The sequence below is a fragment of the Crocodylus siamensis genome, chromosome 1 (assembly GCF_052110815.1).
Source record: "Crocodylus siamensis isolate JL-2025a chromosome 1, ASM5211081v1, whole genome shotgun sequence".
NCBI lineage: Eukaryota > Metazoa > Chordata > Crocodylia > Crocodylidae > Crocodylus > Crocodylus siamensis.
The window spans coordinates 174,549,795-174,575,857 of record NC_143395.1 but is presented as its reverse complement, the minus strand read 5'-3'; the positions used below and the strand labels follow the sequence as shown (position 1 = coordinate 174,575,857).

Sequence of the window (26,063 nt, the reverse complement as noted above, 5' to 3'; positions counted from 1 at the left end):
ATAATCAGAGACATATAATAGGCGAAGAAGCAACCAAATTAATTTATAGAGGAAGGAAAGGAAAGGACTTAGTAAATAATCACGGAACTGTCACTGTGATTAGTTAATTTCTCAAGATTATGTATTTTTCAACTGATTTAATAAAACTAGGGAAACAAAGAATTGTCAGCCTTAAACAGATGGATCTTAGACCTGTCGTATTTCCAACATGCTTGACTTGCATTGTTTTGTACTCAGTATTACAGCTTTCTGTAATTTCTATTCAGTCTCACTAACAGAACATCCTCCAAGATTGCCGTCTTCATATTGGATCTTTCTGGTGACCATATGAATTTTAAACTCGAAAATGCCCGTTTAGCGCTTACTTGAGTTGATGGCTTTGACAAGGCAACCTGAGCCAATTGGCACAGCTTACATCTAGATATTTTCTGAATCTCCCAGTAATTCAAAATATTTACATCTTTATTCAGTCATGGCTTATGAGTACACAGTTGAGTCCAGTTTGACTGGGTGCCAAAAGACCATGACTCTTGCTGCTTCAAGTTGTGTCTTGACCGAAGGAATGATTCCAAGTCATCATCATCCTTTTCTGTGTGTCTAGTAAGTAGATTAGAGTCAACTGATGATTCTACATTCATGCCATTGCCATAAACGACAGTTGCCATCCTCTGCCATGTTGACATGAGATGAAACTTGGCTTTAGTCCTGTCCATGTCAGACAACAGCAATTGATATCTAGGATCTAGGTATATAGCTGCAAGTACCACTTCATTTTTAAAAAGATTTTTCACATTTTTTCATGCTGCCCACTAACTTGCTAGAAAACTGTGTTGCTACTTTTGAGATTTCCAGCTGACACTTCAGCTGTGTCCCATAGAAATCCCCTGTGGTAAGCTGTTCAGATTGCAGTGTTTCAGTTGCCACTTTGGCAGGTTTCAGAGCAGCTGTCAGTTCCTGAATTTGATATCCAGTCCTTGTCACTGATGTGAAGGTCATGGTTTGATATTGCCATGTCTTGACACAACTCCCGCAGTTCCAACAATTTTTCCAGCATGTCACAGGTTGAGTGCCATTTGCAGGGCAATCCAAGGTGGGTTACTTCAATTTTAACTTTTTTTTAGAACTACCATTATTGTTTGCTTTCTTAGTTTTTTGGTTACATGGAGTGATTTTGCAATAAGTTGAGCTGCTGACTGTTCTTTCAATAGATCAACTGCTAGTTGCAGTGTGTGTGCAGAACAGCAAGCACCTTTAACAATAAGAAGTGGTGATCTTGTTTCAGAAAAAGAATTTCCAGAGTCCTCAAGCTCTTTTATGAGTCTGTCTTCTTCTCCTGTGCATCCATCTTCCTCATCCTTCATTCCATCCTGCTCTTCTTCAGTAGATGAACTGGACTCACTTGAGCAATCTTCTTCCTGATCTTCAATCATAAGCTGCACCATTTTTACCAAATTTGATCCATTATCTGTTGTTACAGAATACAGCTGCATGGACTTAATACCATAACTAGTGATAGTGCCCATGACCAAAGTTTTCAGGTATTCAGAGGTATGCCTCCTTTTAATTTCCCTCATTGCAAGAGTCCTCAGAACAATTTGGCCACCAGCAATGAACTGGATGTTTATTCCAGGTATCGATCTATCAATTCTTGTTGCACAATCCAACTTCAAACAAATGAGCCTATTTTATTTCATCCCTGATTACATCGCACATATTGGCTGCTGCTTCTGCAACTTTGCATCTCAGGTTTTGGGCATTGATTGCTATCTTCCCTCCAAGACCTTCAATTATGGGATCAATTATCTTCCTAAATCCTGAATCTTCCATTAAGGTGAATGGCTTTCCATTGCATGTTACACTTTCCACACAGGCATCTACAAGTTTTGATTCATCAATATTTACTTGAACTCTTTTCCTATGAAAAACTGAATATAAAGTACTTTGCAATGAGAGGGTTGGGGTTTTTTTTTTTGTTTTTTTCTTTTAATTCTGTAATTCTGATTCACTACCAGATTCTTCTTCTCTTCCTTTTTGAAAGCAAAAGTTGAGTGTATTGTTTTGGGTGATGCCTCTGTATGTGCCTTTCCAAGTTGGATGCATGATTGCCTTTCATAACAGCCTTGAATTTCACATATTGATTCATTTTTTGGTGGAATCAAACTTGAAATATCTGTTTACAGGGTTGACTTGTTCCCTGCCCATGTTGAAAATGGAATGTGATGCTGATCTGTAATAAACTACAAGAGGTCTCATGTAACTTCATCATCATGAGTCCATCCCAGTCCAACATGACCTTGCTCTCTCCTATCACACAGATCACTCCACCACAGTCTCTCTAACATCAGTTACTAGTAACTTCATGGGACCAGGGTCTCCCCCACTAATCTCTTGCTCAGTCGCATTCACCACCCATCCCCATGCCTGACATTCATCTCTAGTCTGTGGGAGGCTGCTACCTGTCAGCCTAAGTCCCAGTGACTTAGCAGCACTCACTGGTGGTACTCCCTGCCCATTACCCTAAGTGCTCCCTATTCCATATGGTAATTCTCCTGATTTTATATATATAAAATATATAAAATCAGGAGAATTACCATATGGAATAGGGAGTGCACTTAGAGTAATATATATGATTGTCTACCTGGCATTAACATTAAGGCTGTTCAAACATTTTTAATCCCTTGGGAAGCAGGAACCCCCAGAGCCAGCCCAGAAGTGGAACACCTTCTCCAATGAACCTTCCCCCCCACATACACCATGCTGTCCATTACATGGACTGAGGACTCCTTCCTGGGCTTTGGAGAGCCTGTTCACTCACCTCTCTGATTCTCAGGGCCTGGACTGGGCTAGTAGATTGCTGCACTGTGCACCCTGGTCTGTCTGGGGCCTTGAAGGTGTAGCCACCACAGATGCATTAACACCTACCACCTACAGAAGCTGGCTGAGCACCATAACATGGTTGCAGAAGAGGCTAGATGAGCACTCTGTTTTTCCAATCTTTCTGTAATCTTCTTATTTCCTGTTTTCCTGCCCCAGTTTTGGGTTCACAGATTAATCCCTGTTTTTCTAAACAAATTCCTACTTCATTTTACATTTACACATATGTTCTCATTGTAGTGTACATGTAAAGACCATTTGATAGACAACAAATTTGTCCTTTGTCTTCTGTCTTGTATTGTTGCATCACCTCACATACATGTTGTATGTTCATCCCTTCCTTGTTTTAACTCTATTTTGACCCAAATCCCTGTCACAAAGGGAAAGTAGCAAGCAGGCCTCCAGTCCAATCCCTGCCTAATGCTTCCCAGGCCCAGCCCTTGAAGAGGGCAGAGTATAGAAGCCTGTACAAACCCAAAATATATAAATCCTTAACCCTTCCAGATATTGGTTTTATTTATGTGCTCCTTCTGATCTGGTGAAGCCAGTGAGTGTACCTCATCAGGTGTGTTTTGTTCGGTTGAACCCTTTATTCTGAACCGGTAACCTCATTTTTTTGTGGTTCTGTTCTGGTTCAGGCTCAACTGAGACTTTCAGATAATGGTTCAGGTTCTGTTCAAGTTCAGGAAACAAATAAGGTCTGTTCCGGTTTTTGGTTCAGGTTGAGTTTGACTCCCTGGTTAGATAGAGGCTTGCATAGGATATGTTAGATAAGGATGATCCTGTCTTGAGCAGTGAGTTGAACTAGATGACCTCCTGAGGTTCCTTCCAGTCCTCATTTTCTGTGATTCTGTGATCTTTTAAAATTATTTTTGTAAATGATATCTTCTCTTAATGACCACTCAATACCTATTCCAAAAAACTGATGATGGACTAGCTATAATAATTTGTATTTCTGTACTGGAGCAGGATCTTGAGCATGGAGCAAGTTGTGAAGGAATCCATTTCTAAACACTTGGAGAAGGAGGAACAGTCAGTATGGATTCACCAAGGGGAAGTGATGCCTGAGCAACCTGATTGCCTTCTCTGACGAGATGACTGACTGTGCATGTGGGGAGAGCAGTGAACATGATATATCTTGACTTAGCAATGCTTTTGATGTGGTCTCTCATTCTAACAACCAAACTAAGGAAGTATGTGTCACATGAATGGACAGTAAGATGGATAGAAAACTGGGTGGATCATCAAAATTAGAGAAGAGTAATCAATGGCTCAATGTCTAGTTGGCAGCAGCTCTCAAGTGGAGTGCCCCAGGGGTTGGTTTTGTTCAATATCTTCATCAAAGACTGAGAATATGGGATGGAGTGCACACTCAGCAAGTTTGCAAATGATACCAAGTTGTAGATACGCTGGTGCATATGACTAGGATTCAGAGAGACCTAGAGAAATTGGAGGATTGTACCAAAAGAAATCCCATGAAGTTCTATAAGAAGTGAAAAATCCTGCACTTAAGATGGAACAATTGTGAATGAACAGGGGCAGCAAACAGGGAAAGCAATTTGCAAGCAGTTCACTGAGAGCAAGAGGAGGAAGGGGGAGAGGAGCCTGGTACTAGACACCAGTTGATTTCAGTCTGGGATCTCAGTCATGTGCTCCAGGAAGTCTGAGCCAAGACTGAGATACAGAGCTGCAGCTGCTCCCAGGGCAGCTGCAGCAGGGCTTGGGGTGCAAAGCCCAGTCTGCAGTGGCAGCTGCCTCTGTCCTGCACGCAGATGGGGGGGGCACATGCCCCCTGGGCCTCCACTGGGGTGCATGCAGCAGCGGGAGCACCCCTGCATTCCTGGACGAGCCACCGGGGCCCCACTTGCCTCTGCACCACTTCCGATCTCACTGCAGGGGCCTTGATCTGTCCTCCTTCCCCACCTCTTCCCTCCCCCACAGACTGACCTGGGCGGCAGGGTGTGTGGGGTGGCATGTGGGAGATCCTGAATTGCACTTAAATTCAAAAAGTGATCTGGTGCTTACTTGTAGAGCAGTAGTCTCCAACCTTATGTTATAAATAAGAATATCAGGTAAAGCATGGGTCCCTTACTAAATAGGGGAGGCAACCTAATGACAGATGATGAGGAAAAGGATGAAGTATTCAATATCTTTTTCACCTTAGTCTTCATAGGCAAGGTCAGTTCCCAGACTACTGCACCTGGCAGCACAGTTTGGGGAGGAGGTAAGCAGCCAACAGTGGCAAAAGAACAGGTTAGGGACTGTTTAGAAAATCTGGATGTGTACAAGCCCATGGAACTGGATGGGATGCACCCAAAGGTGCTGAGGGAGTTGGCTGATATCATTGCAGGCCACTGAACATTATCTTTTGAAAATTTGTGGCAATCGGGAGAGGTCCCAGACAATTGGAAAAGGGCAAATATAGTGCCCATCTTTAAGAAAAGGAAGAAGGAGGATCTAGGGAACTACAGACCAGTCAGCTTCACTTTAGTCCCTGGAAAAATCATGGAGCAGGTCCTCAAGGAACCGTTGTTAAGCACTTGGGGAAGGTTATTCAGAATGGTTAACATGGATTCATCAAAGCAAGTCATGCCTGACCAACCTGATTTGCCTTCTGTGATTAGATAACTGGCTCTTTGGATGTGGGGAGAGCAGTGGGCATGATATATCTTGACTTTAGCAAGGCTTTTGATATGGTATCCCACAACATTCTCACAAGCAAACTAAGGAAGTATGGGGTGGATAAAGGGATTGTAAGATGAATGGAAAACTGGGTGGATCATCAGGCTCAGAGGGTAGAATCAATGGCTGGAGTACTGCGTCCAGTTTTGGGCTCCACAATTCAAAAAGTGGAGAAATGTGAGAGTCCAGAGAAGAGCCATGCTCATGATCAGAGGTCAGGAAAACAGACCTTATGGTGACAGGCTGAGAGCCAGGGGACTCTTTAGCCTGGAAAAGTGCAGGCTCAGGGGTGATCTGATGGCCACCTGTAAGTTTATCAGGGGTGACCACCAGGATCTGGGGGAATGCTTGTTCACCAGAGCGCCCCAAGAGATGACGAGGTCCAATGGTCATAAATTACTGCAAGACCATCTTCAGGCTGGACATAAGGAAGAATTTCTTTACTGTCCAAGCCCCCAAGGTCTGGAACAGCCTGCCATTGGAGGTGGTTCAAGCACCTACGTTGAACACCTTCAAGACTAAATTGGATGCTTATCTTGCTGGGATCCTATGACTGCAGCTGACTTCCTGCCCTTTGGGCGTGGGCCTGGACTCGATCTTCCGAGGTCCGTTCCAGCCCTAATATCTATAAAATCTATGTCTAGCTGGCAGCCGGTATCAAGGGGAGTGCCCCAGGGGTCAGTCTGGGGACCAGTTTTTTTAATACCTTCATCAGTGATCTGGAAGATGGGATGGAGTGCACCCTTACTAAGTTTGTGGATGACACCAACCTGCGGGGAGTAGTAGATACACTGGAGGCTTGGGCTAGGATTTAGAAAGACCTAGAGAAATTGTAGGATTAGCCCAAAAGAAATATCATGAGGTTCTATAAGAAGAAATAAAAAGTCCTGTACTTAAGAGGGAACAATCACGTGCACCAGTACAGGCTGTGGATTGACTAGTTAAGCAGCAGCTCTCCAGAAAAGGACTTGGGGTTTACGGTGGATATTATGAGCCAACAGCGTGACCTTGTGAAGAAGGTTAACAGGATACTGGGTTGCATTAGGAGTGTTGCCAGCATATCGAGGGAAATGATCATTCTCCTGTATTTGGAACTGTTGAGGTCACACCTGGAATACTGGCCCTACTATAGAAAGAGTGTGGACAAATTGGAGAGAGGCCAGTGGAGGCAATGTAGATGGCTGGGGGCTAGAGCACATGACTTCTGAGGAGAGGCTGAGGGAACTAGGTTTATTTAGTCTAAAGAAGAGAAGACTGAGGGGGATTTAGTAGCAGCCTCAATTACCTGAAGGGGAGGTTCAAAAGAGGATGGAGCTAGACTGTGCTCAGTGGTGGCAGATGACAGAACAAGGAGCGATGGTCTCAAGTTACAGCAAGGAAAATTTAGGTTAGATATAAGGAAAACCTTTCTCACTAATTTACTAAAGCACTGGAACATGTTACTCAGAGAGGGGTTGGACTCTCCATCCTTGGAGGTTTTTAAGACCTAGCTAGAAAAAATCGTGGCTGTGATGATATAGTAGGGGGTTAGACTAGATGACCCAAGGTCCTTTCCAGTCCTAATTTTCTATGATTCCAGGAGTGGTTTTACCTGATGGTGCCTATGTATTTTATAGGCTTTCTAAAATATAGAACAAAAAACAACAGGTCAATATTACACTGTTTAATAAGTAAGCAAACTGGGTCACAGGTACTCTAGCAGTGATGGCCTTTAGCATTCCTTTGTTCAATGGCTTAATAGGGGTCATCTTTTATACACATGCCCTATTTGCAAAAAGAATACACAAAATAGCCGAAAATAGCTGTCAGTGGTGGTGAAAACCATTCTTACAGCATATAATTATTGCATTTTTCTCCCCTTGCTAAATGTAGGAAAACATACTACATTCAGTAATGTTTTCATCTTGTGCAAAGACTTCCTCACGTTTGTGATGCTATAGAATTCAAAACTTATTTTTGTGTATGAATTGTCTATGTATTTCTCCAAATGTTTGCATATCAAATCTCTAATTTAGCTATGATTTACTCAGGAGATTTTTATTAATCCAGGTAATAATTAGCTAAAGGAGCTAAAGAATAGAGACAAAATCCAAAATCAGATATGCTCAACCTGAAGACAAAACAAGCATAGTTAAATCAACATTTTATCTTTGACTGATATCTCAAAAAGTAGAAAAGCCTTTGGTGACTTTTATTAGTCTGCGTATTGTAGATTGGGGTGTTCATAGCTTAGAATAGGATGACAGAATAGTTTGTTTTATCCAGTAGTGAAAGCTACAGAAAAAATCATATTCCCATAATTTACTATCTTCATTACATGGCTCATTTGTTTTGATTTCTACTTTCACTTCCCCATGCTTGCAGACAGCTAGTCTTACATTTGGTGAATTAATTGATTTAGAACCATCTGCAAGAGGATTTTTGAACCTGTCATCTTGAAGGAGGATTTTTCCCAAAATCATTGCTGCATTCTTTTATAGTTAAGAACATCACCTTGATTTGATGTACAGAGAGTAATAGTTCAGATATGAACTTATCTCCATGTAACAGAATGGGCTCAGACATTCCCAGTAAGAACTTACTTTTGTCCTTGGAGTTAGAAAATGCTGTAACATATTATTTTAAAAGGACTTGGTCATGAAGAATTACCGTGGAATAGGATTTCCTTCTGATAGGGATCTTTTTCTTCTTCTTTTTGTTGTTGTTGCTTTCTTTGCAAGAAGTTGTTAGGTTCTATACATACACTTATTTTTCTTTTTAATACATTGCCTATCTGTTCGTCTGGACAGTCACAAAGCCTATCAGTAGAGGAGGAGATCATTGGTGTAGTTGACTCATATTTGAGGGAAGAACTAGGCTCTCTGTGGTTCTCTGAGGTATGAAGATGCTGGCATTGACACAGTGTGTGTGTCCAGTTGAGATGGTTGTGCAGTATGTGGCACAACATACCGCACAGTCTGGAGTTCTCTACACTGCAAGGGAATGGTGCTGCTCTGGGGTTTTTTCTGTGTTGTTGTTTTTTAATTATTTTATATATTTTTTTATTTTTATTTTTTACCCCTGCATATCTGCCCGGTAGGATTGCCATTGCTGCAGCTCCAGGAGACCCCCAGGACCCCAGGTACAGCTGCTGGGGCTAGCACAGTGCTGGCCCCAGACTCCCCTACACCACTCGGGTACTTGCTGCGTGCCAAAGTGCATGTGGCATGGGCATTCCCTGGGGACAAGAAACGCATGGTAGTTTCAATTTCAGCTAACTTACAGAAGATCAGTGTGAAGCTGTGAGTAGCACCCCCATGAGACTAGTTAGGGCAGATGTGAATGAAAGGGGAGGAAGTAAAAATGGAGAGGAGGCATATAAGCTGGTACTCAAAAACAGGAGAAAGAGAATGGGACTATGGGAGGTAAGAAGATAGAGGCAGATAACTGGGACAAAACAGTGGGAGTGGGAAGCAGAAAAAAGGTCAGTAAGAGGATCAGAAGGTAGAAATGCCAAAAACTAACATGGAGGAAATGTAAGAAGCATGGAGGAGAAAGGAAGGGAAAGAAAGGGTAAAGGAGATTCACAGAAGGACAAAAACAGGCAATGAGGGGCAGGCCAAGGAGCTGGAGGATGTGCACAGGGATAAGAACCAAATGAGGGGAGAAGGAACAAGAATAGAAAACAAGACAGAGATATCAAGGAGAAGAGGTTTCCTATGAAGGAAAAAAGGAACAGAGCTTATGTGGGGAGATGGGGAGGGGGAATTAAGTGGTAAGAAAATAAGTGGTGGAGGTGAAGAAGAAGAATGAGATCCTGGTGCCATGATTGATAACAATGGCAAAACTCCCAGTGAATGGAATAGGGCCAGAATTTTGCCCTATGCGCAAGCAGAAGGGACATGCAGAAAGGGATCCATGAGATCAGTATAGTTCAGTGGCTTTGTTCTCCTTCGTTACATGAAGCTCAAGTTTTTCCCCTTTGAGCGGGACAATAGATAGGAAACAAGTTTTTGCGTGGTTTTCCTTCCTTTTCCCCCAGAAAAGCATTGCAGCTTTTGGAGTACAAGCTGGAACAGAGGGCACATGCTTCTTATGTTCAGGAAACCATTACAGTTCCACAAGGCAGAAAAAAGTTTACTTGTAAAGAGGTGGCCTGCAGCCCATCCTCCTGTTACTACAGGAATTCCTATACATTATTACTAAAAGTTTGCTTAAGGCGTTTTTACCCTGTTTTAGCCTAGTGTAAGATCAAGTTTTAGAAAGGTTAAAAATGGTGAGCAATTTTAAAAAAAAAGTTTGGCTCTGTGTCCAGTTACTTTAGTACAAGCATTGGTTAGAAATTATATCAATACTGTAGAGAAATGAAATATTTTTGATTTATAATTACTTTTGCCAAAAGTATTTAATGTAGTCAAAGATGTAGTAATTGGGATATGCAATATGTTTATAAAGATCCATAAGTAGTCAGGGTACTTCACTTCCAAATGAGCATGATTGTAAAATGAATTGTTGCTTGGAGGCTTTGTATGAAACCATGCACCACTAATTCCACTGCTTTTGATAATGTTGTGGTATATGGGTAAGCAAATGTATTTCTGGAACAGGAGCCCAGTAGAAGGTCAAAAGCAAGTTTTTATGAGTGTAAAACCCATGACAATCAGATTTGGGTGAGAGAGCTTGTTATTGTGCTGAACATGATCTAGTTGTGATTGGAGCCAATGAGAGAGTTTAGAGGCAGCTCAGAATTATGGCTAAAATCTCCTTAGCTTAACTTTCTGACATTAGTATTAAATATGGATTGTACTTGTCTGTATTTGGGTTTAAAATATGATCAGCACCAGTTTCATTTGTGGATAGCAACTGTCAGCAAGCATGGATTGGATCTCAGGCTAAAAGCAATGCTACTGTTATGATGCAACAGTCAGTGATAAATACCCTATGGACCTCTGGTCAAGAAGATAGGAAGATGTTTTATATATATGTTTTATGTGTCTTTATGCTGGTGGGCAGAAAATAAACTTATTCTTCGCTATAGTCTATTTTTAAAATGCCTACCTTCACAAGCGCATAATGAAAAAGAGCTAAATAAAATTATAGGTGCTGATTGCCTCCTGGGGTAGGGCATGTGGCGGGCCCGTAGGTGGCGCTCCTGCGTTGAGCCGCCCACCTCCCTGCGCCCGACCACCTTTCAGACTCTGAATGCCTCCCTAGGGGCGCCTTATGCTTGGCCGACCCCTCTCCCGGAGCACACTCGCTAGTCTGGGGGTAATGTGCCGCCACCACCCCGAGAAGGGACTGCCTCGGCCCTGTGTCCTCCAGAAAGCACAGGCCTAATAGTCCGACGGGTACTCGACCCGGTACAGGCACTTGGGGCACTTCCCCAAGTCAAGGGGGCAAAAAGCAAAGTCTCCCTTAGTCCGCAGACCTAAGGGGTCTCTCTGGCGTAATTTAGACCCACCCCTCAATAAGTCTCCCACACCGGTCAAAAAGGAGAACTTTATTGATTACAGGGGGTAGGGGAAACTAGGGTACAGGGTTGAGTAATATCTTAGAAATCCTAAAGAGCAAACAGTGTGGCTGTGGTAGCCTTTTGATTACGCATCTGCGTTACTGCCAGCTAGATATCTAATCAGATTGAGTAGCTTACTCACAAGCATCTTCCAGAGTTCTTCCGTTTCCCCTCTGGAGTCTTGGGGTGAGAGAGAGAGAGCTAGGTCCTGATGGCAAGGCTCCTCTGTCTCCCCTGCTTTGCTGCTGCTTCATCTCATGGCCGAAGAGAGAAGAACTAGCCTCCTCCCCCTCCCAACCTATATAGCCCCTGTGACCTCATTCACCTGGTCCAGTGGAGGTCAGCCCCAGTTGGCTGTCAGCCAACCAATTTGAAATGCATCACCTGTTACCGGGCAGATTCCAGCTCCCCAGGTAGAAACCCCCCACCCAGGTAATTGATGCAAGTCAGGTAGGCAGAGGGACCAGGTTTCCCTCCTCCCTCAGGAATGCAGCCAGTTCAAGTTACCTAAAGAGACCGGTCAGGGTATGGTCCCCTCCGTGCTGACCCACCCTAATCAAATGGTTGCTGCTCAGAGATTTTAGTCACAGTGTCACAGGGCAGAGATTTTGGGGAGAAACAAGGTGGCTTTCTGCCACAGGGCAGACCTTTGGTTTAGAACTGCTCTCAAACAAATTTTGCCTTTCATTTCAGCACCCCCCAAATCAAGCTGGTCAGCTCCTGCTCCACTGTTACATTGCATCTCTTATGATGCCCTGCTGTAAATGGAGCTACCCATAGGGGCTTGTCAGGTAGGTGGATTTTTTTTAATTATATAGCATGGTTTGCAGAGTGTTTTTTGTTAATTCTTTTCTTGTTTGCTTTTTTTCTGTGTGTGTGTTATTTCAAAAGACATACAAATAATTTGAAAGACACTAAAACTACGCTATATAATGAGGGGAAAAACCACTTATCTGAGTTATCCTGAGTCCATTCCATGCATCAGCCCACTTCTTCAAGCTTTTATTCTCAATCATGCATGTAGTGTTGGTAATGGAAGAGACGCCAGCTGTTGTAACTGTGTCGGAACTAACTGGGGCAAGAGTGCACTTATACAGGCTTTTGGGAATTTCCATATGCAAATATACAGGTGACCAGGCATTAAACTTAACTTTTAATTCCATATTTGTAACTTTCTTCATGTAAATACTATTGGAGAGAAATTCAGTTTTCAATTTAAGATGTTTCTGTAATTTGTTTCTGCAAGTGAGGTATAATAAGTGTCTGTTGTGGTCTAAAGAACTCTGAAGAGCCCATAATTGAGAGCAGAGGAGCTATTTTTGGCTTGTGGAGAAAAGCAGATTCATATGGTAAATGGACACTGTATGGTAACTAATATATTGGTCTGTTCTCTGTACATACTGGAGTGGTTGTCAAAGGTGCACAGTAGATATCTCATTTTGTTTGAAATAGATTACTTGTGTGAGTAAGGGAAAGTTTTCAGCTCCCAGAGGTGTCCAAGAAAATCTGTAGACAAGAGGGTAAAAAAAGAATGACTGAGAAATACTATGTACAGGAAAAAATGTTCAAAAGCCATTCTTCTCTCTGAATGCAACTCCTGTTATGCAGCTGGAGACAGCAGTACTTATGGTGATAGCCTGGCCAGCCAGTTGCTATACACAGGGCTGCTTTAACTCTAACAGCTACTCAATTTTTCATAGATTTAAACACAGTTTAGACAAGATGATATCAATAGCTTGTTCCTTAGGCCAGGTTCTTTCCTCTTTTGTACTTCTATTAATTGGAAATGTATAACCTCACAATCTTGGCAAAATGTTGAAATGTGCAGTACATTCAAGGAATCAGAATCCCAGGTTTTCATGATTAAAATTGATAAATTATTTCTCAGGGGCTAATGAAGAGTTGAAAGATGTGAGTATCAGCAAAACAGAAGAGAGGCCCTTGCTCTGTGTGCTTTTTTTTTTTTTTTAATCTTCATTAACAGTAGTGTTCACTGTCCTTCACTTGTCTGGCAACAGTCAATTCCAGGTGCTAGAACCAGCCTTAGGAAGGGGTTTAGGTGGTGTCCTCCTGATTGCAGAGAGCATTAGATCGTAATGTAAAGGTAATTTATTAACTTCTCAGTAGAAGCTGAATTGTGAGGGCTAAGTTCAGGTCCTTTTAATGGTACAGGTTTATGGCTGGATGAGCAAGCAAGCAGTTATTTTCAATTTGAAGTGTTTTTTTCTTTATACAAAGACAGGGTTTGACCAGTCAGAAGCTTGTCTACATGCATGTCAAAGCTGTGAAGCCTGTGAAGCTGCTCCATCTGGCCTGCTGGGCTACTAGTGGACCGGAGAATTAGGAGTGTGGCTAGTAGTGGGTATAACTTGTTACAAAGTCTGGGACCCTGCTGGGCATCCTCATTGCTGGCAGGGGGGTGAGTGAGGGCAGTATGACACAGCCCCACTTGCTCTGCAGACTTTTTGGCCTGCCACTGTTTGTACTGCCTGCAGCTTGACAAGTCCTTTCATTGGTCTTTTGTAGCGTGTCTGAGGTGATTTCATTCATACATTGACAATTTATGATAGTTCATTCATACTAATGCAGACATGACAGACAGCTGTATATAAACCATTCTCCTGTTCTAAATAACTGACCCCTTCAGTTCTGGGAGGTTGCAATACAAAGGTGGCCAATGGGGAAAAAATACATACTTTCATAAAACTAATATAGAAAATGCCCCATATTCTGAATGTCCTTTGAGGCTGGCCACTTAGATATCTATTTTAGCTTGCCATTTTTTTCTCTGCACCAGGTAAGATCAGGTGAGGCTTAAATTAGCTTTTATATGCATTCTGGACTAGAATTTTTTTGATTAATGTTATGAAACTCTGACATCTTTGTTGCAGCCCAAATTTGCTAAATGTTGTTGTACAGTGTAAGACTTGTCTCTTTCCCAAAGCCTTTGTTATAAAGAAAGGAATCTGTGTGTCCTTTTTTTTCTTGTTTATTGATGCTTTTTTTTTTCTGTAGGGTATCATGATATTGCAAATGATGAGAGCTTTAACAACAAAGCTTAAGAAGTGGAACTCTAAGTGACATTTTATATTGAAAAGGAGCTCCACGTTGGAACAAACTTGAAAAGAGGGAAATATTATACCAAAAGAAATTTGCTTGGGCGACTAATGCAAAACAGAAATATCTGAATAACAAAAGCTCTAGTGTAATTCTTTTCTTTATTGATTCTACAGTAAATTTGTCTTCCTTTTGAAATCATCTTGGGCTAGGTACATGAAAGGTTAAAATTTTAAATGTTTAAGCTAATATGTATATTTGTACTGGCAAGGCATTACCAGTTAACGTTCAGTGCAGGGCGTGGTCTGAAGGGCAAGGGAAGCAGTGGTGCCTCAGGAACAAGAAGGTGGCAGGGCATGCAGGAGGGAGGGAGGAAGGAAGAGGGGATGGGGAGGAGCAAGGAGAGGACTAGTACCCATAAAGAGGAAAGCAGCACTCATCATCTCATCATTAAGATGAGTCTGGTGTTTTACAGGTGCTCCCTCCCAGTTGTAGTGGTCTGGGAAAGCCTCTTGCCTGCTACTGCCACCTGTGGCTTCGCTTCACATGGGCTGTGTTTCTCACTACCTCCTCCTCCTCCTCTTCCCTCGCCCCTTTCCATCAAAAACCCTGGGAGTGGCTTCTAGCAGTAGCTGTGTCCAAGCTGCTGTATTATTATCAGTTAACTGTTTAACCAATATAATTAGAGGAGGTTAAACAGAAAATTTTGTTAACAGTATTTACATGCATATCTTGGATATTCCCCTGAATGGATCCTGGGATTCATTTCCAGACATATTTCTTATAACTTATTATCATCACAACCTTTATTTCTTTTAAATCACCAAATCCTTGTTTTTGGAGAGGTCATGCTATATATACAAAACATATTTCTCTTGTCTTCTTCATTCTTGTATCACATTTAACAGCTGAAGCAAGTTTTTTTCCACTTTTAGTCTTTTAAAGTCAGCCCAACTTCAGGGAAGCAAGCTGCATACTAGTTGTAGGCACCACTAACAACCTGAGAACTAGAATACAGGTTTTGACCACGTAATGTTTTCTGTTAGTAAATGCAGTAATGCATGTCTAAAGCAGATACTAAGGATCTGATTTTTATAAGTGAATTAATTCACTGTTGATTGAGATGAGAAAAATCTAGTTTGGATTGAAAATGTAGGGAACAGAACCTAGCAATCAGGCCTCATGGACAGAGGTGATATCTTCTGTTAGATCAACAAAGATATAAGACTTCACCTCTGTCTATGAGCCCTGTTTGCTTTTTCCTCTAGACCAATATGGCTACAAGTTGGATACCAGGAACAGATCCTAACACTGAGATTCATTCTCCAGATTCTTTTTTTCCAGCCTGATTTTGTGAAGTCCTCAGTGGAATTTTGTAAATAATTGTCTTGCACTGTTTACCATAGAATCATAGAAGTAGGGTCGGAAGGGACCTTGTAGATCTTCAAGTCTGACCCCCTGCCTGGGTGGGAGAAAAAACTCCAGGCGGGAGAAAAGACTGGATTCAAATGAGTCCAGCCAGGTAGTCATCAAGCCTCTTCTTAAAGATCCCCAGGGTGGGAGCCAGCACCACTTCCCTAGGAAGTTGGTTCCAGCTCCTAGCTGCCCTAACCATGACGTAGTTCTTGCAGATGTCTAATCTAAATCTACTCTCTAATAATTTGTGTCCATTGTTCCTTGTCATGCTAGGGGAAACAGTGTTTCCCCTAAACCCTTCTGGTCCTCCCTAGTGAGTTTATAGACAGTCACCAGGTCCCCCCTCAGCCTTATCGTGTGAAGGCTGAACGGGTTCAGGTCCCGCAGTCTTTCAATGTAGGGTTTGCCCTGTAGTCCCTGGATCATGCGGGTGGTCCTCCTCTGGACCCTTTCAATGTTGTCCACATCCCTCCTGAAATGGGGGCGCACAGAACTGGACGCAGTACTCCAGCTGTGGCCTGACCAGCATCGCATAAAGGGGGATGATCACCTCCCTGGCTCTACTTGAGATGCACCTGTGGATGCACGACAAGGTCCAGTTAGCCCTGCCAACTGTGACCTCGCATTGTTGGCCCATGTTCATCTTGGAGTCAGCAATGACTCCAAGATCCCTTTCTGCCTCCATGCTCTCAAGAAGGGAGTTTCCCATTTTGTAAGTGTGCTGCTGGTTTCTACTGCCTAAGTGCAGCACCCTGCACTTGTCAGTGTTGAAACCCATCCTGTTTATGTTAGCCCACTCCTGTAACTTATCCAGGTCTTGTTGCAGTCTTTCCCTCCCTACTAGCGTGCTCACCTCACCCCAAATTTCGGTATCATCAGCAAATTTAAACAGGTTGCTTTTCACCCTGTCATCCAAATCGCTGATGAAGAAATTGAACAGCGTGGACACAAGGACTGAGCCCTAGGGGACTCTGCTGCCCACTTCCCCCAAGTCAAATATGACCCATCCACCACCACCCTCTGAGTATGACCCTTGAGCCAATCTGCAATCCATCTGACTGTGTAGGCATCAATCGCCTAGTTTTTTAATGAGGGTGGGGTGGGAGATGGTGTCAAAGGCCTTGCTGAAGTCTAGAAAGACTACGTCCACGGCAACACCTTCATCCATTCCCTTTGTGACCTGATCATAAAAGGCAATCAGGTTGGTCTGACATGACCTGCCCCTAATGAAACCGTGCTGGTTGCCCTTGAGCATCATGCCTGAAGCCAGCCCATCACAGATGTGCTCCTTGAGGATCTTCTCAAAGAGTTTCCCGAGGATAGGGGTAAGACTGATGGGCCTATAGTTGCCTGGGTCCTCTCTCTTCCCTTTTTTGAAGATGGGGACCACGTAAGTATCTTCCAATCATCTGGTACCTGGCCTGAGCACCACGAGCGCTCGTAAAGCCATGCCAAGGGCCCTGCAATAACCCCAGCTAGCTCCCTCAACACCCTGGGGTGGAGAGCATCTGGACCTGCTGACTTGAACATGTCCAGCCCCTCCAGAAGCTCTCTAACCCGGTCCTCCCCAGCCTGAGGTGTGGAGGTGTTCCCCTCGAGTCCATCTGGCATCACAGTGGGGAAGTTCCGGTCCCTGCACAAGAAAACGGAGGTGAAGAATTGGTTAAAGTGGTCTGCTTTCTCCTCTGGCGCAACCACTAGATTGCCCAGCGTACTTTGCGGGGGCCCCACATTACCCGGTGCCTTCTTCATCCTCCCTATGTATTTGAAAAAGGACTTTTTATTATCCTTGATCTTTGATGCTAGTCCTAGCTCTATGTGCACCTTAGCTTTCCTGACAGCCTCCCTACAGGCCCGAGCAGAGGAGGTATACTCCTCTTTGGAGATAGCACCCCCCCTTCCACTGGGTGTACGCCGCCTTTTTGGCAAGCAGACATTCCCGGATGCCCTTGGTGAGCCAGGGGGACTTTCGGGCACTCTTGCCCCCCTTGCTGCTTGTTGGGATGGACTCCCCTTGGGCCCCGAGTGTCATTTCCTTATGGAACAACCACTCATCCTGGACACTGAGTTCCCCTGCTCTCAAGGACCCCAGCGCCTCACTCGCTAGTTTCCTCAACTTGTTGAAGTTGGCCCTCCTAAAGTCTAGGGCTACTGTCTTGTTGCAGGCCCTTGACACCCTGCACTGGATGGTGCATTCCAGCAAGCGATGATGTTTTTTACATTTTTGATGATGCTTTAGAGATACTTACGAAGCCTTGCAATTCACTAGTAAACTATCAACCAAGGTTGGTGGTATACCGTTTTATAGATGGATGGCTCATTTCACCTTTTGTTTCATGTAACCTGAAGTTGTGCAGCATAGCAGTAGCACAGCTAGGGATTCAATCAGGATTCTCTTAGAACCATAAGTATGGGAAGAAGGGCTGAAAGGGACCTCCAGACATCTAGTTTAACCTCCTACCCAAAGCAGGATTATCCTTGGGTGAATGATTCCATACAAAATTTTGTCTAACCTGTACTTAAAAACTTCCAGTGATGAAGACCACAGCTGTTTTAAGTAATCTATTCCAATGCTTAACTAAACTCATGGTTAGAAAGTTCGTTCTAGTATCTATATTTAAATTGTCTGACTTGGTACTTTTGCTGTAAACAATAATCTTTTTATTTCCATGGCTTTCATTTTCAGGGTTTGCTGGTATATTTTAGCTTACATTGGTACATAGTTAAATTTAATTACATACTCTTAATATTACTTTTTCCATGTTTAATGCCAGGGTAAGTAGGTCAGTATAGCTGACTGATTGATTGCTCATCACACAGTGTAAATTGGGAGTAAATCCACCATGTTAATAGAATGTAACACTGTTATTGGCATTAGTAGAAATAGCTGAAATTTACCTTGGTCAGTGATTAGAACCTGATCCACTGTATTTCAGAAAACTGACTGATATGATGTTGCCAAGGCAAAATTCTTACTTTATATGGTGTTTTAGAGTTTTGCAGTCAAATATCAAAATGACAATTTTCAGGCCTAACCTTTTCAGTGGTATAAGAGAGAATATCTATGTAGGGTAATATAGTTTAAAAAAATGATTGTTTATAGTTGACTTGTGAAATTCTTATCTCTGGCTAAATAGGACTGAGATTCCAGCAGAAAGTTCCCTTAACTGTGTTTTCTATAGACACCCTCCCCTGCTCTAAGAAAAAGCAATTTTAGTTTTGTTTTGTATTTACACTTGTATTCCTTGTGAGAGCATGTTTATCAGATTAATAATATTTTTACTCTGTTATCCACACACTGATTATCATACTCTTGCATCATAATGACCTGTATCTCCTGCTTGGATCTTAAATATTTTTCCTCAAAGGTGATTAACACTGGATATAATTTGTTTCACATTAGAAAAGTTCACATATGTAGCACATTATTAGAAGGGTATTTGTGTTCAGGTTCAGATCAGGCCACAACAATCATTGTAATCAGTGCTGCACAATCGCATACAAGTTTTGATTAGCCCTTAAAAGGCCTGTTAAAGAATTATGGTTACAGATGTGAAAAAATGGTGATAAAGCCATGGTTGTCCAGCTCTTATAGGTGTGCCTGTCTCATAAAAGAGTTTTCTTATTTTTCTTCTCTTTGAAGCTGTTGAAAATGGACATTCTGAGGCAGTAAAGCTGCTTCTCCAATATGGAGCAAATATTAATGGACCCCATTCGTGGTCTGGGTGGAATTCTTTGCACCAAGCTTCTTTTCAGGTAACTTATTAATGTATTATTTCATTTCCATGTAAATAGTGTGTTTTACCTTTTTAAAATTATAGTTTGTGCAGTTTTGTCATCTTCCCTAGTGATTTATGGTTGTTAGGCTTGGGCAGAAAAGGCATTCTAAATGCTAATGATTATTCTGAATATGCTAAAGTATGCTACATCAGTTACAGTGGGAGTTGGGCAGCAATGATTATTTAAATAATGATAAGTATTGCATGTAGGTAGGTGATCAGATGTAACATTTGGGAAGTAAATCTATTGTAAGATGCATTCATTTTTTGGAAAAGACTCATTATATCACAGGTGAGACAGGCATGGCCTTTGTTTTTCTTTTTTAAATCAGTTTAACAACTTATAAGATTTATGGTTCCAACATGCTGTTTTAATTCCTGTTTGTACTTATTGAGCTGAATGAATACAGAAAATGAATCTGTCTGGTGATTCTTTTGTACAATTTTCAGTATCCCTTTAGAATAGCAGTTGGCAGTCATTCTTGGCTGTGGGCCAGAAAGACCCAGGTTGAGTCAGAGGCAGTCAGATGGGTGCTAGGATCTGGCCCCCACAGCTGCTGCCACAGCACAGGGAACCTCCCTGCTGCTGTTGCTTCTCCTCTCTGGTATGAGAGAATGCTGTCAAAGCCCCAGCTCTGTGGACCAGATCCAGTGACTCTGCAAGCTGGATCTGGTCTATGAGCCATAGGTTGCCAACTCCTGCTTTAGGAAAGTGAATGTGTTGTATATTTCAGCTCACTATATAGAGTTACAATGAAAAATTATGGTTACTCAAATTCCACTACTTCTTTTTTCTAACAACAAAATATTTATTTCAGGGATATACTGAAATAATCAAATTGCTCCTTGAGAAAGGAGCAAACAAAGAATGTGAGGATGACTTTGGAATCACACCCTTGTTCATCGCGGCTCAGTATGGGAAGCTGGAGAGTTTAAGGATACTTATAACACATGGTAATTTTCATCTTTCATTTAGCATTACTGTTGTTAAACTTGACTCTATGTGCAAACTGAGAAAATTGATTTGAACTCTAGCTTTCAATTTTATGATGCCTAATACATTTTTTTAAAATTTACTGTGAAGCCATTTGTGAACAAGTATACGAAACTATCACTGAATGCTTCAGTCTCGTCAGGCTGGTACCTTTCCATGCTTTCCTTAGGTCAGAGTAAGAAACAGAAAAGAACAACTAGGGAAGGGCTAAGGGCCAGATTTGTATGATGCCCTTAATCACACTGAACAGTCCTGTACCACATAATTAGTTCACTGATGTCTATGACATTGCTCCTGGAATAAGAGACTGCTAGCATGAGTAAGGGTTTTGCACTCCAACCCTAAAGTTACAAAAAGCTTCCTTTAGTATCTTTGAAACAGCTGAGGTATATGCCCTCCTGTGTGGGTAAATGAAAATTAAATATCATGACTGTTTAATTCATGTGTACTCTAAGCATGGTTAAAACAGCACACATAGATTAACATAGTTGGGGAAGCGCTGAGGTCCCAGAGGGGAGGGGAGCCAGGTGTCCAAGGAGAGTGGTCGCTCCTTAAGGAGACGATCCTCCAAGCCCAAAGGAAGGTAATCCCAACGAGGATCAAAGGGAGCAGGAGGGCACACAAGCCTCCATGGCTCACCAAAAGCACCCAGGAATGTCTCCTTGCTAAAAGGGTGGCATACACCCAATGGAAAGAAGGGGACATCACCAGGGACGACTATACTGCAGTCGCTCGGGGATGTAGGGGGGCAGTCAGGAACACCAAGGCAGAGATGGAATTAGGGCTAGCTTCTCAGATTAAGGACAATAAGAAGTCCTTCTTTAAATACATAGGGGGCAAAAAGAAGGTTCTGGGTAATGTGGGGCCCCTGCAGGACACATTGGGAAATTTGGTCGTCACACCAGACGACAAAGCTAACATGTTTAATGATTTCTTTGCCTCCGTTTTCCTAAGTAGGGACCAGAACAGTCACCTTCGTGGTGGGCCCCAGGAGAGGCACACCTGGGCCAAGGGTTAGTGAGGAACTAGTTAGGGAACTTCTGGAGGGACTGGACGTATTCAAGTCAGCCGGTCCAGATGATCTCCACCCTAGAGTTCTAAAGGAATTGGCCGAGGTCATTGCAGGACCCCTGGCATGGGTTTATGAGCACTCGTGGTGCTCTGGTGTGGTGCTGGAGGACTGGAAGAGGGCCAATGTGGTTCCCATCTTCAAAAAGGGGAAGGAGGAGGACCCGGGAAACTATAGGCCAGTTAGTCTTACCTCAATCCTGGGCAAGCTGTTTGAGAAAATTATTCTGGCACACATCCATGAGGGACCAGCTGGGGACTGCATGCTTAGGGGCAACCAACATGGGTTCATCAGTGGCAGGTCCTGTCAGACCAACCTGGTGGCCTTTTACAATCAGATCACCAAATCATTAGATGCAGGGGTAGCAGTGGACATAATCTTCCTGGACTTCCGGAAGGCTTTCAACACTGTCTCTCACCCCATTCTCATCAAGAAACTGGGGGACTGCGGTGTTGACACCCACGCAGTCAAATGGGTCGCCAACTGGCTGGAGGGCCGCACCCAAAGGGTGGTAGTGGACGGGTCCTTCTCAGCCTGGAAGGACATGGGCAGTGGGGTTCCTCAGGGCTCGGTCCTCGGGCCCGCACTGTTCAACATCTTCATCAGTGATTTGGACGAGGGGGTAAAAAGCACCCTGTTCAAATTTGCTGATGACACTAAGGTGTCGGGGGATGTGGGCACGCTAGAAGGAAGCAACAGACTACAATCAGACCTAGACAGGCTACAAGGGTGGGCAGACGAGAATAGGATGGGATTCAGCACAGACAAGTGCAAAGTAATCCTCCTGGGGAGGAACAACTAGCACCATACCTACAGGTTGGGGAACTCCCCTTTTGTCAGCACAGAGGCGGAGAAGGATCTTGAAGTCATCATTGACTCCAAGATGAACATGGACCGGCAGCGTGAGGAGGCAGTCAGGAAGGCCAACCGCACCTTGGCATGCATCCACAGATGCATCTCAGGCAGGTCCAAGGAGGTGATTCTCCCCCTCTATGCGGCACTGGTCAGGCCGCAGTTAGAGTACTGTGTCCAGTTCTGGGCGCCGCACTTCAAGAGGGATGTCGACAGCATGGAGAGGGTCCAGAGGAGGGCCACTTGCATGATCAGGGGACAGCAGGGCAGGCATGTGAGGAGAGGCTACGGGACCTGAACCTGTTCAGCCTCCATAAGAGAAGGCTGAGGGGGGATCTTGTGGCCTGTTATAAACTAGTCAGGGGGGATCAGCAGGTATTGGGGGAGTCCCTGTTCCCCCGAGCACCGCCAGGAGTGACCAAGAATAACAGTCACAAGCTGGCGGAGGGTAGATTTAGGCTGGATATCAGGAGGCGCTACTTCATGGTCAGGGCGGCTAGGATCTGGAACCAGCTTCCAAGAGAAGTGGTGCTGGCTCCTACCCTGGGGGTGTTTAAGAGGAGGTTAGATGTACACCTTGCTGGGGTCTTGTGACCCCAGTACTCTTTCCTGCCATGGCAGGGGGTTGGACTAGATGATCTACTCAGGTCCCTTCTGACCCTAGAAGCTATGAAACTATAACTGCTCTAGCATGTCAATACTTGTGGGGTAATATTTAGAGGAAGTAACTTCAAACAAAATGTCAATGAAGCCTTTGTCTTTCCTTCAGGATAGCTGTCATCTATCTTACTTTGACTCATTCTTCCACAGCATGCAAGTGAGGGTTCCCAGTCTTATTCAAAAACTTTTCTTTTGTTTAACATTGGGAATGACAAAATCCAAATTTACATATCAACCCTATAACCAGTTTAAACGTGTGAATGAAAGAGATAGCTATGGTTTATAGTTTAGTTTATTGAATGTCTCTTATTATCAGAGGCTAAAACTCTAATAGTAGTTTACCAGAGTATTAGCTTAACAATCTATAGTTACGGTAAGATTCTTGGTTTATCGAATAATAGGACTGTCCTTCTTTAACTGAAAGCAGTTTAAAATTCTGCCACGCACAATGTTGTTTTAGTTTGATTTTTTTCAGTAGTCTATAAATAACTGATAACTGAAGGTTGAAGACTTTTGCAGTGCTGTATTTTGCTGTGCTTTTTGATTATCTTTAAACGGTTAGAAAGAATGAATGATGTAAAACAGTGCTGTTGAATTCACCAGGCCCTGTGGACCAGATGCCTAGTGTAAGGCTAATCTGTGGGCTGGATGAGTGGTGTGGGACTGGTCTCCATGCCAGATTGGGCCCACAGACTGGCCCTGCACACTGGTGGGTGTCACATGCAGTGTGCATCCTAGACTGGTCCTGTGTGCTGTGTGCACATGCACTGGACTTGCCCCATGCACTGCATGCTGTGGGTGGGTCTGGTCCACAACCCAGGGGGAACACTGGGCTATATGACAGGGCTTTGTAGGCCAAATATGGCCTACGAAACATATCTTTGACACCCCGACAAATCATTGTTCTCCTCAGGATCCCAAGTGGAATTTTAGGGGGGGGAGCTTTGGCAACAAGTTTTTCTAAAAAGGAAAATTCAGAATGATACTACACTTCAATTATCAAAGTAACACGGTAAAATATAGGCAATTTTAGAAGATACCCAGGAAATTGGTTTAAAAAGAAGTTTTTTAATAATGTGGCAAAACTGTTTAATCATGGAAACGCCAAGGTCCAGTTGGCGGTGTAATCTCTGCTGTACTCTTTTTGCATTTTATATGCTATATTATGATTATGATCTCTCATATTAAGTGTGGTGTCTTGTGTCAGGTGCAAATGTCAATTGTCAAGCCAAGGACAAAGCCACTCCATTATTCATTGCTGCACAGGAAGGCCATACTGAGTGTGTGGAACTACTGTTATCAAAAGGGGCTGATCCAAATCTCTACTGCAATGAGGAGGAATGGCAATTACCTATTCATGCAGCAGCACAAATGGGCCATAGCAAGTAGGTGATATAAAAATTTGAAGTAAGATTCTGGTAATTAAGTGAGTTTTCCACAGTCAAGGAAGGTACAATACAGTAGTCCTACACAAATACTTCTCAGGGTTAGGTTCCTTACTACCCCCTGCAATGATGAAGGTTTGCTAAATAATTGGCGGCTTAGAGAACCTCAGCAAGCAGTTGTGCGGGACTCCTGCTGTGCTTCAGCTGTTTGCTGTGGCTTTTATTTCAACGGGAAGTGGTTCTCTCATCCCCTGCTTAGGACCACTTATGAACTTCAGCTGAGAGTAGAAGCAGCACCCTTTGAAGAAGAAGACTCAACAAACAGCTGCACAGCTCAAGTTCAGTTTGCATCAGGTATCCAAATGAAGCAGGTTGCAAACTACCTGAATAAGGATGATGTAGTCTGTGTTTCAGTAAGCTGTGGATTCTGGTTTTCAGTTTAACATTTCTGATTCTGTTCATTTCATAGTTTAAGACATGTTTCCCTTGTGGAGTTCCCGGTGAAGTGAGCATGTAAGGTCTGATGCAGGCCTGATCTAACTTCTCAGTCAGCAGGGTTTCTCAAAGAGAGGAGCTTCAGGTTCAGACTTCAACTTGTATCATAAGCATATCACTATATGAATGCTTTATTATTATTTGCATTGAAAATAAAAAGCTATGGTTGTACAGAATGCTTTAGGAGTCTCTCTAATTAGAATAACAGTCAGACTTGATGATTGGGAAGGAAAAGTAATCATACACAAACAGTGAACTAATTGAACCAGCCAGTAAATCAAAGCTATGTGAAGCTTCTTTGGAACAAAGTTGGGTAATGAGGGTGGGATGAGGCAGGTACCAGCCCCAGGTACTGATTTTGATGGGGCACCTGCAGCACTCACCCCTCTCCTTCAGCACCTTCCCTCTGCCCTCCCCCTGCAGCTCTCTGATGTGCAACATCTCTATTGACAGTGCTGAAATTGCTAGTTTCACCTCTACAGGAATATATACTCATTCCTCCCTGAAAGCTCTATCAAGTGAATGGTACCTGCAAGAGTCGAAGAATAAGAAGAAAATTTAGAGTCCATACAAAGATCCTTCTGCCTGTAGTCTCCATTCTTCTGGGTAGAAAACAAAGCCGCTGAAGAGCTGTTCTTTCCTTTCCCACCAATGCAACCAGGCAAAACCAGTCTTTAAGATCAAGGGCAGCAGTAGCCAACCTGTGGCATGTGTGCCACAAGTGGCACAGATATCTGTTATGTGTGGCATACAGCAGTTCAGGGAGGGAATAGGCAGCACTAGCAGATTAGGCAAAGAACAGAAATCTGAGTAGTGGATCAGGCAGGAAACACAGGGCGGGAAGCACAAACCAGAGCAGCAGATCAGGTAGAGGGCACAGGATAAAGAGCAGAAAGCACAGCAGCAAATCAGGCAGAGAAAGAAGATCAGAGTGGCACTCAGGGAGGGCATGGGATTCACTTGTGGCACCCCTTTCAAAGAGGTGGGCCCCTACTAATCAAGGGTATCAAAGACGGGCTGCAACTCTAATATTACCAGTATGAACACTTAATCTTTGACCATTACTAGGAGGAGATTATTAGGCATGGCTACTACTGAAGTTTTTGTGCGAAGTTCAGGTCTGTGCTCAAACTCAAAAGGTTTAAGGAAATTGAAAATAATGTGAGTCTTGTCTTAACACAGCCATCTCCTCAGCCTTCCTAAAAACCAAAAGCCAGTTGGCAATGTTATCAGTATCAAGAGATGACTATTAACATTTTCCAAAGTGGTAGGCTGCTTGTCCTTTCTAAGAGAGGTATTTAATAATCTG

General features: G+C 43.2%; 1 protein-coding gene across 4 annotated transcripts in view; it reads left to right on the top strand.

Moving 5' to 3' along the window:
- The window catches only part of ASB3 (ankyrin repeat and SOCS box containing 3), a 118,221-nt gene that overhangs the window by 67,382 nt on the left and 24,776 nt on the right, over nt 1–26,063 (top strand). For all 4 annotated transcript variants that reach the window (XM_090049331.1, XM_090049340.1, XM_090049357.1 and 1 more), the window contains 3 exons: nt 19,164–19,276; nt 20,118–20,253; nt 24,082–24,259. In XM_090049331.1, the coding sequence (XP_089905457.1) occupies nt 19,164–19,276; nt 20,118–20,253; nt 24,082–24,259 (427 nt within the window). The remainder of the gene's footprint in view (nt 1–19,163; nt 19,277–20,117; nt 20,254–24,081; nt 24,260–26,063) is intronic.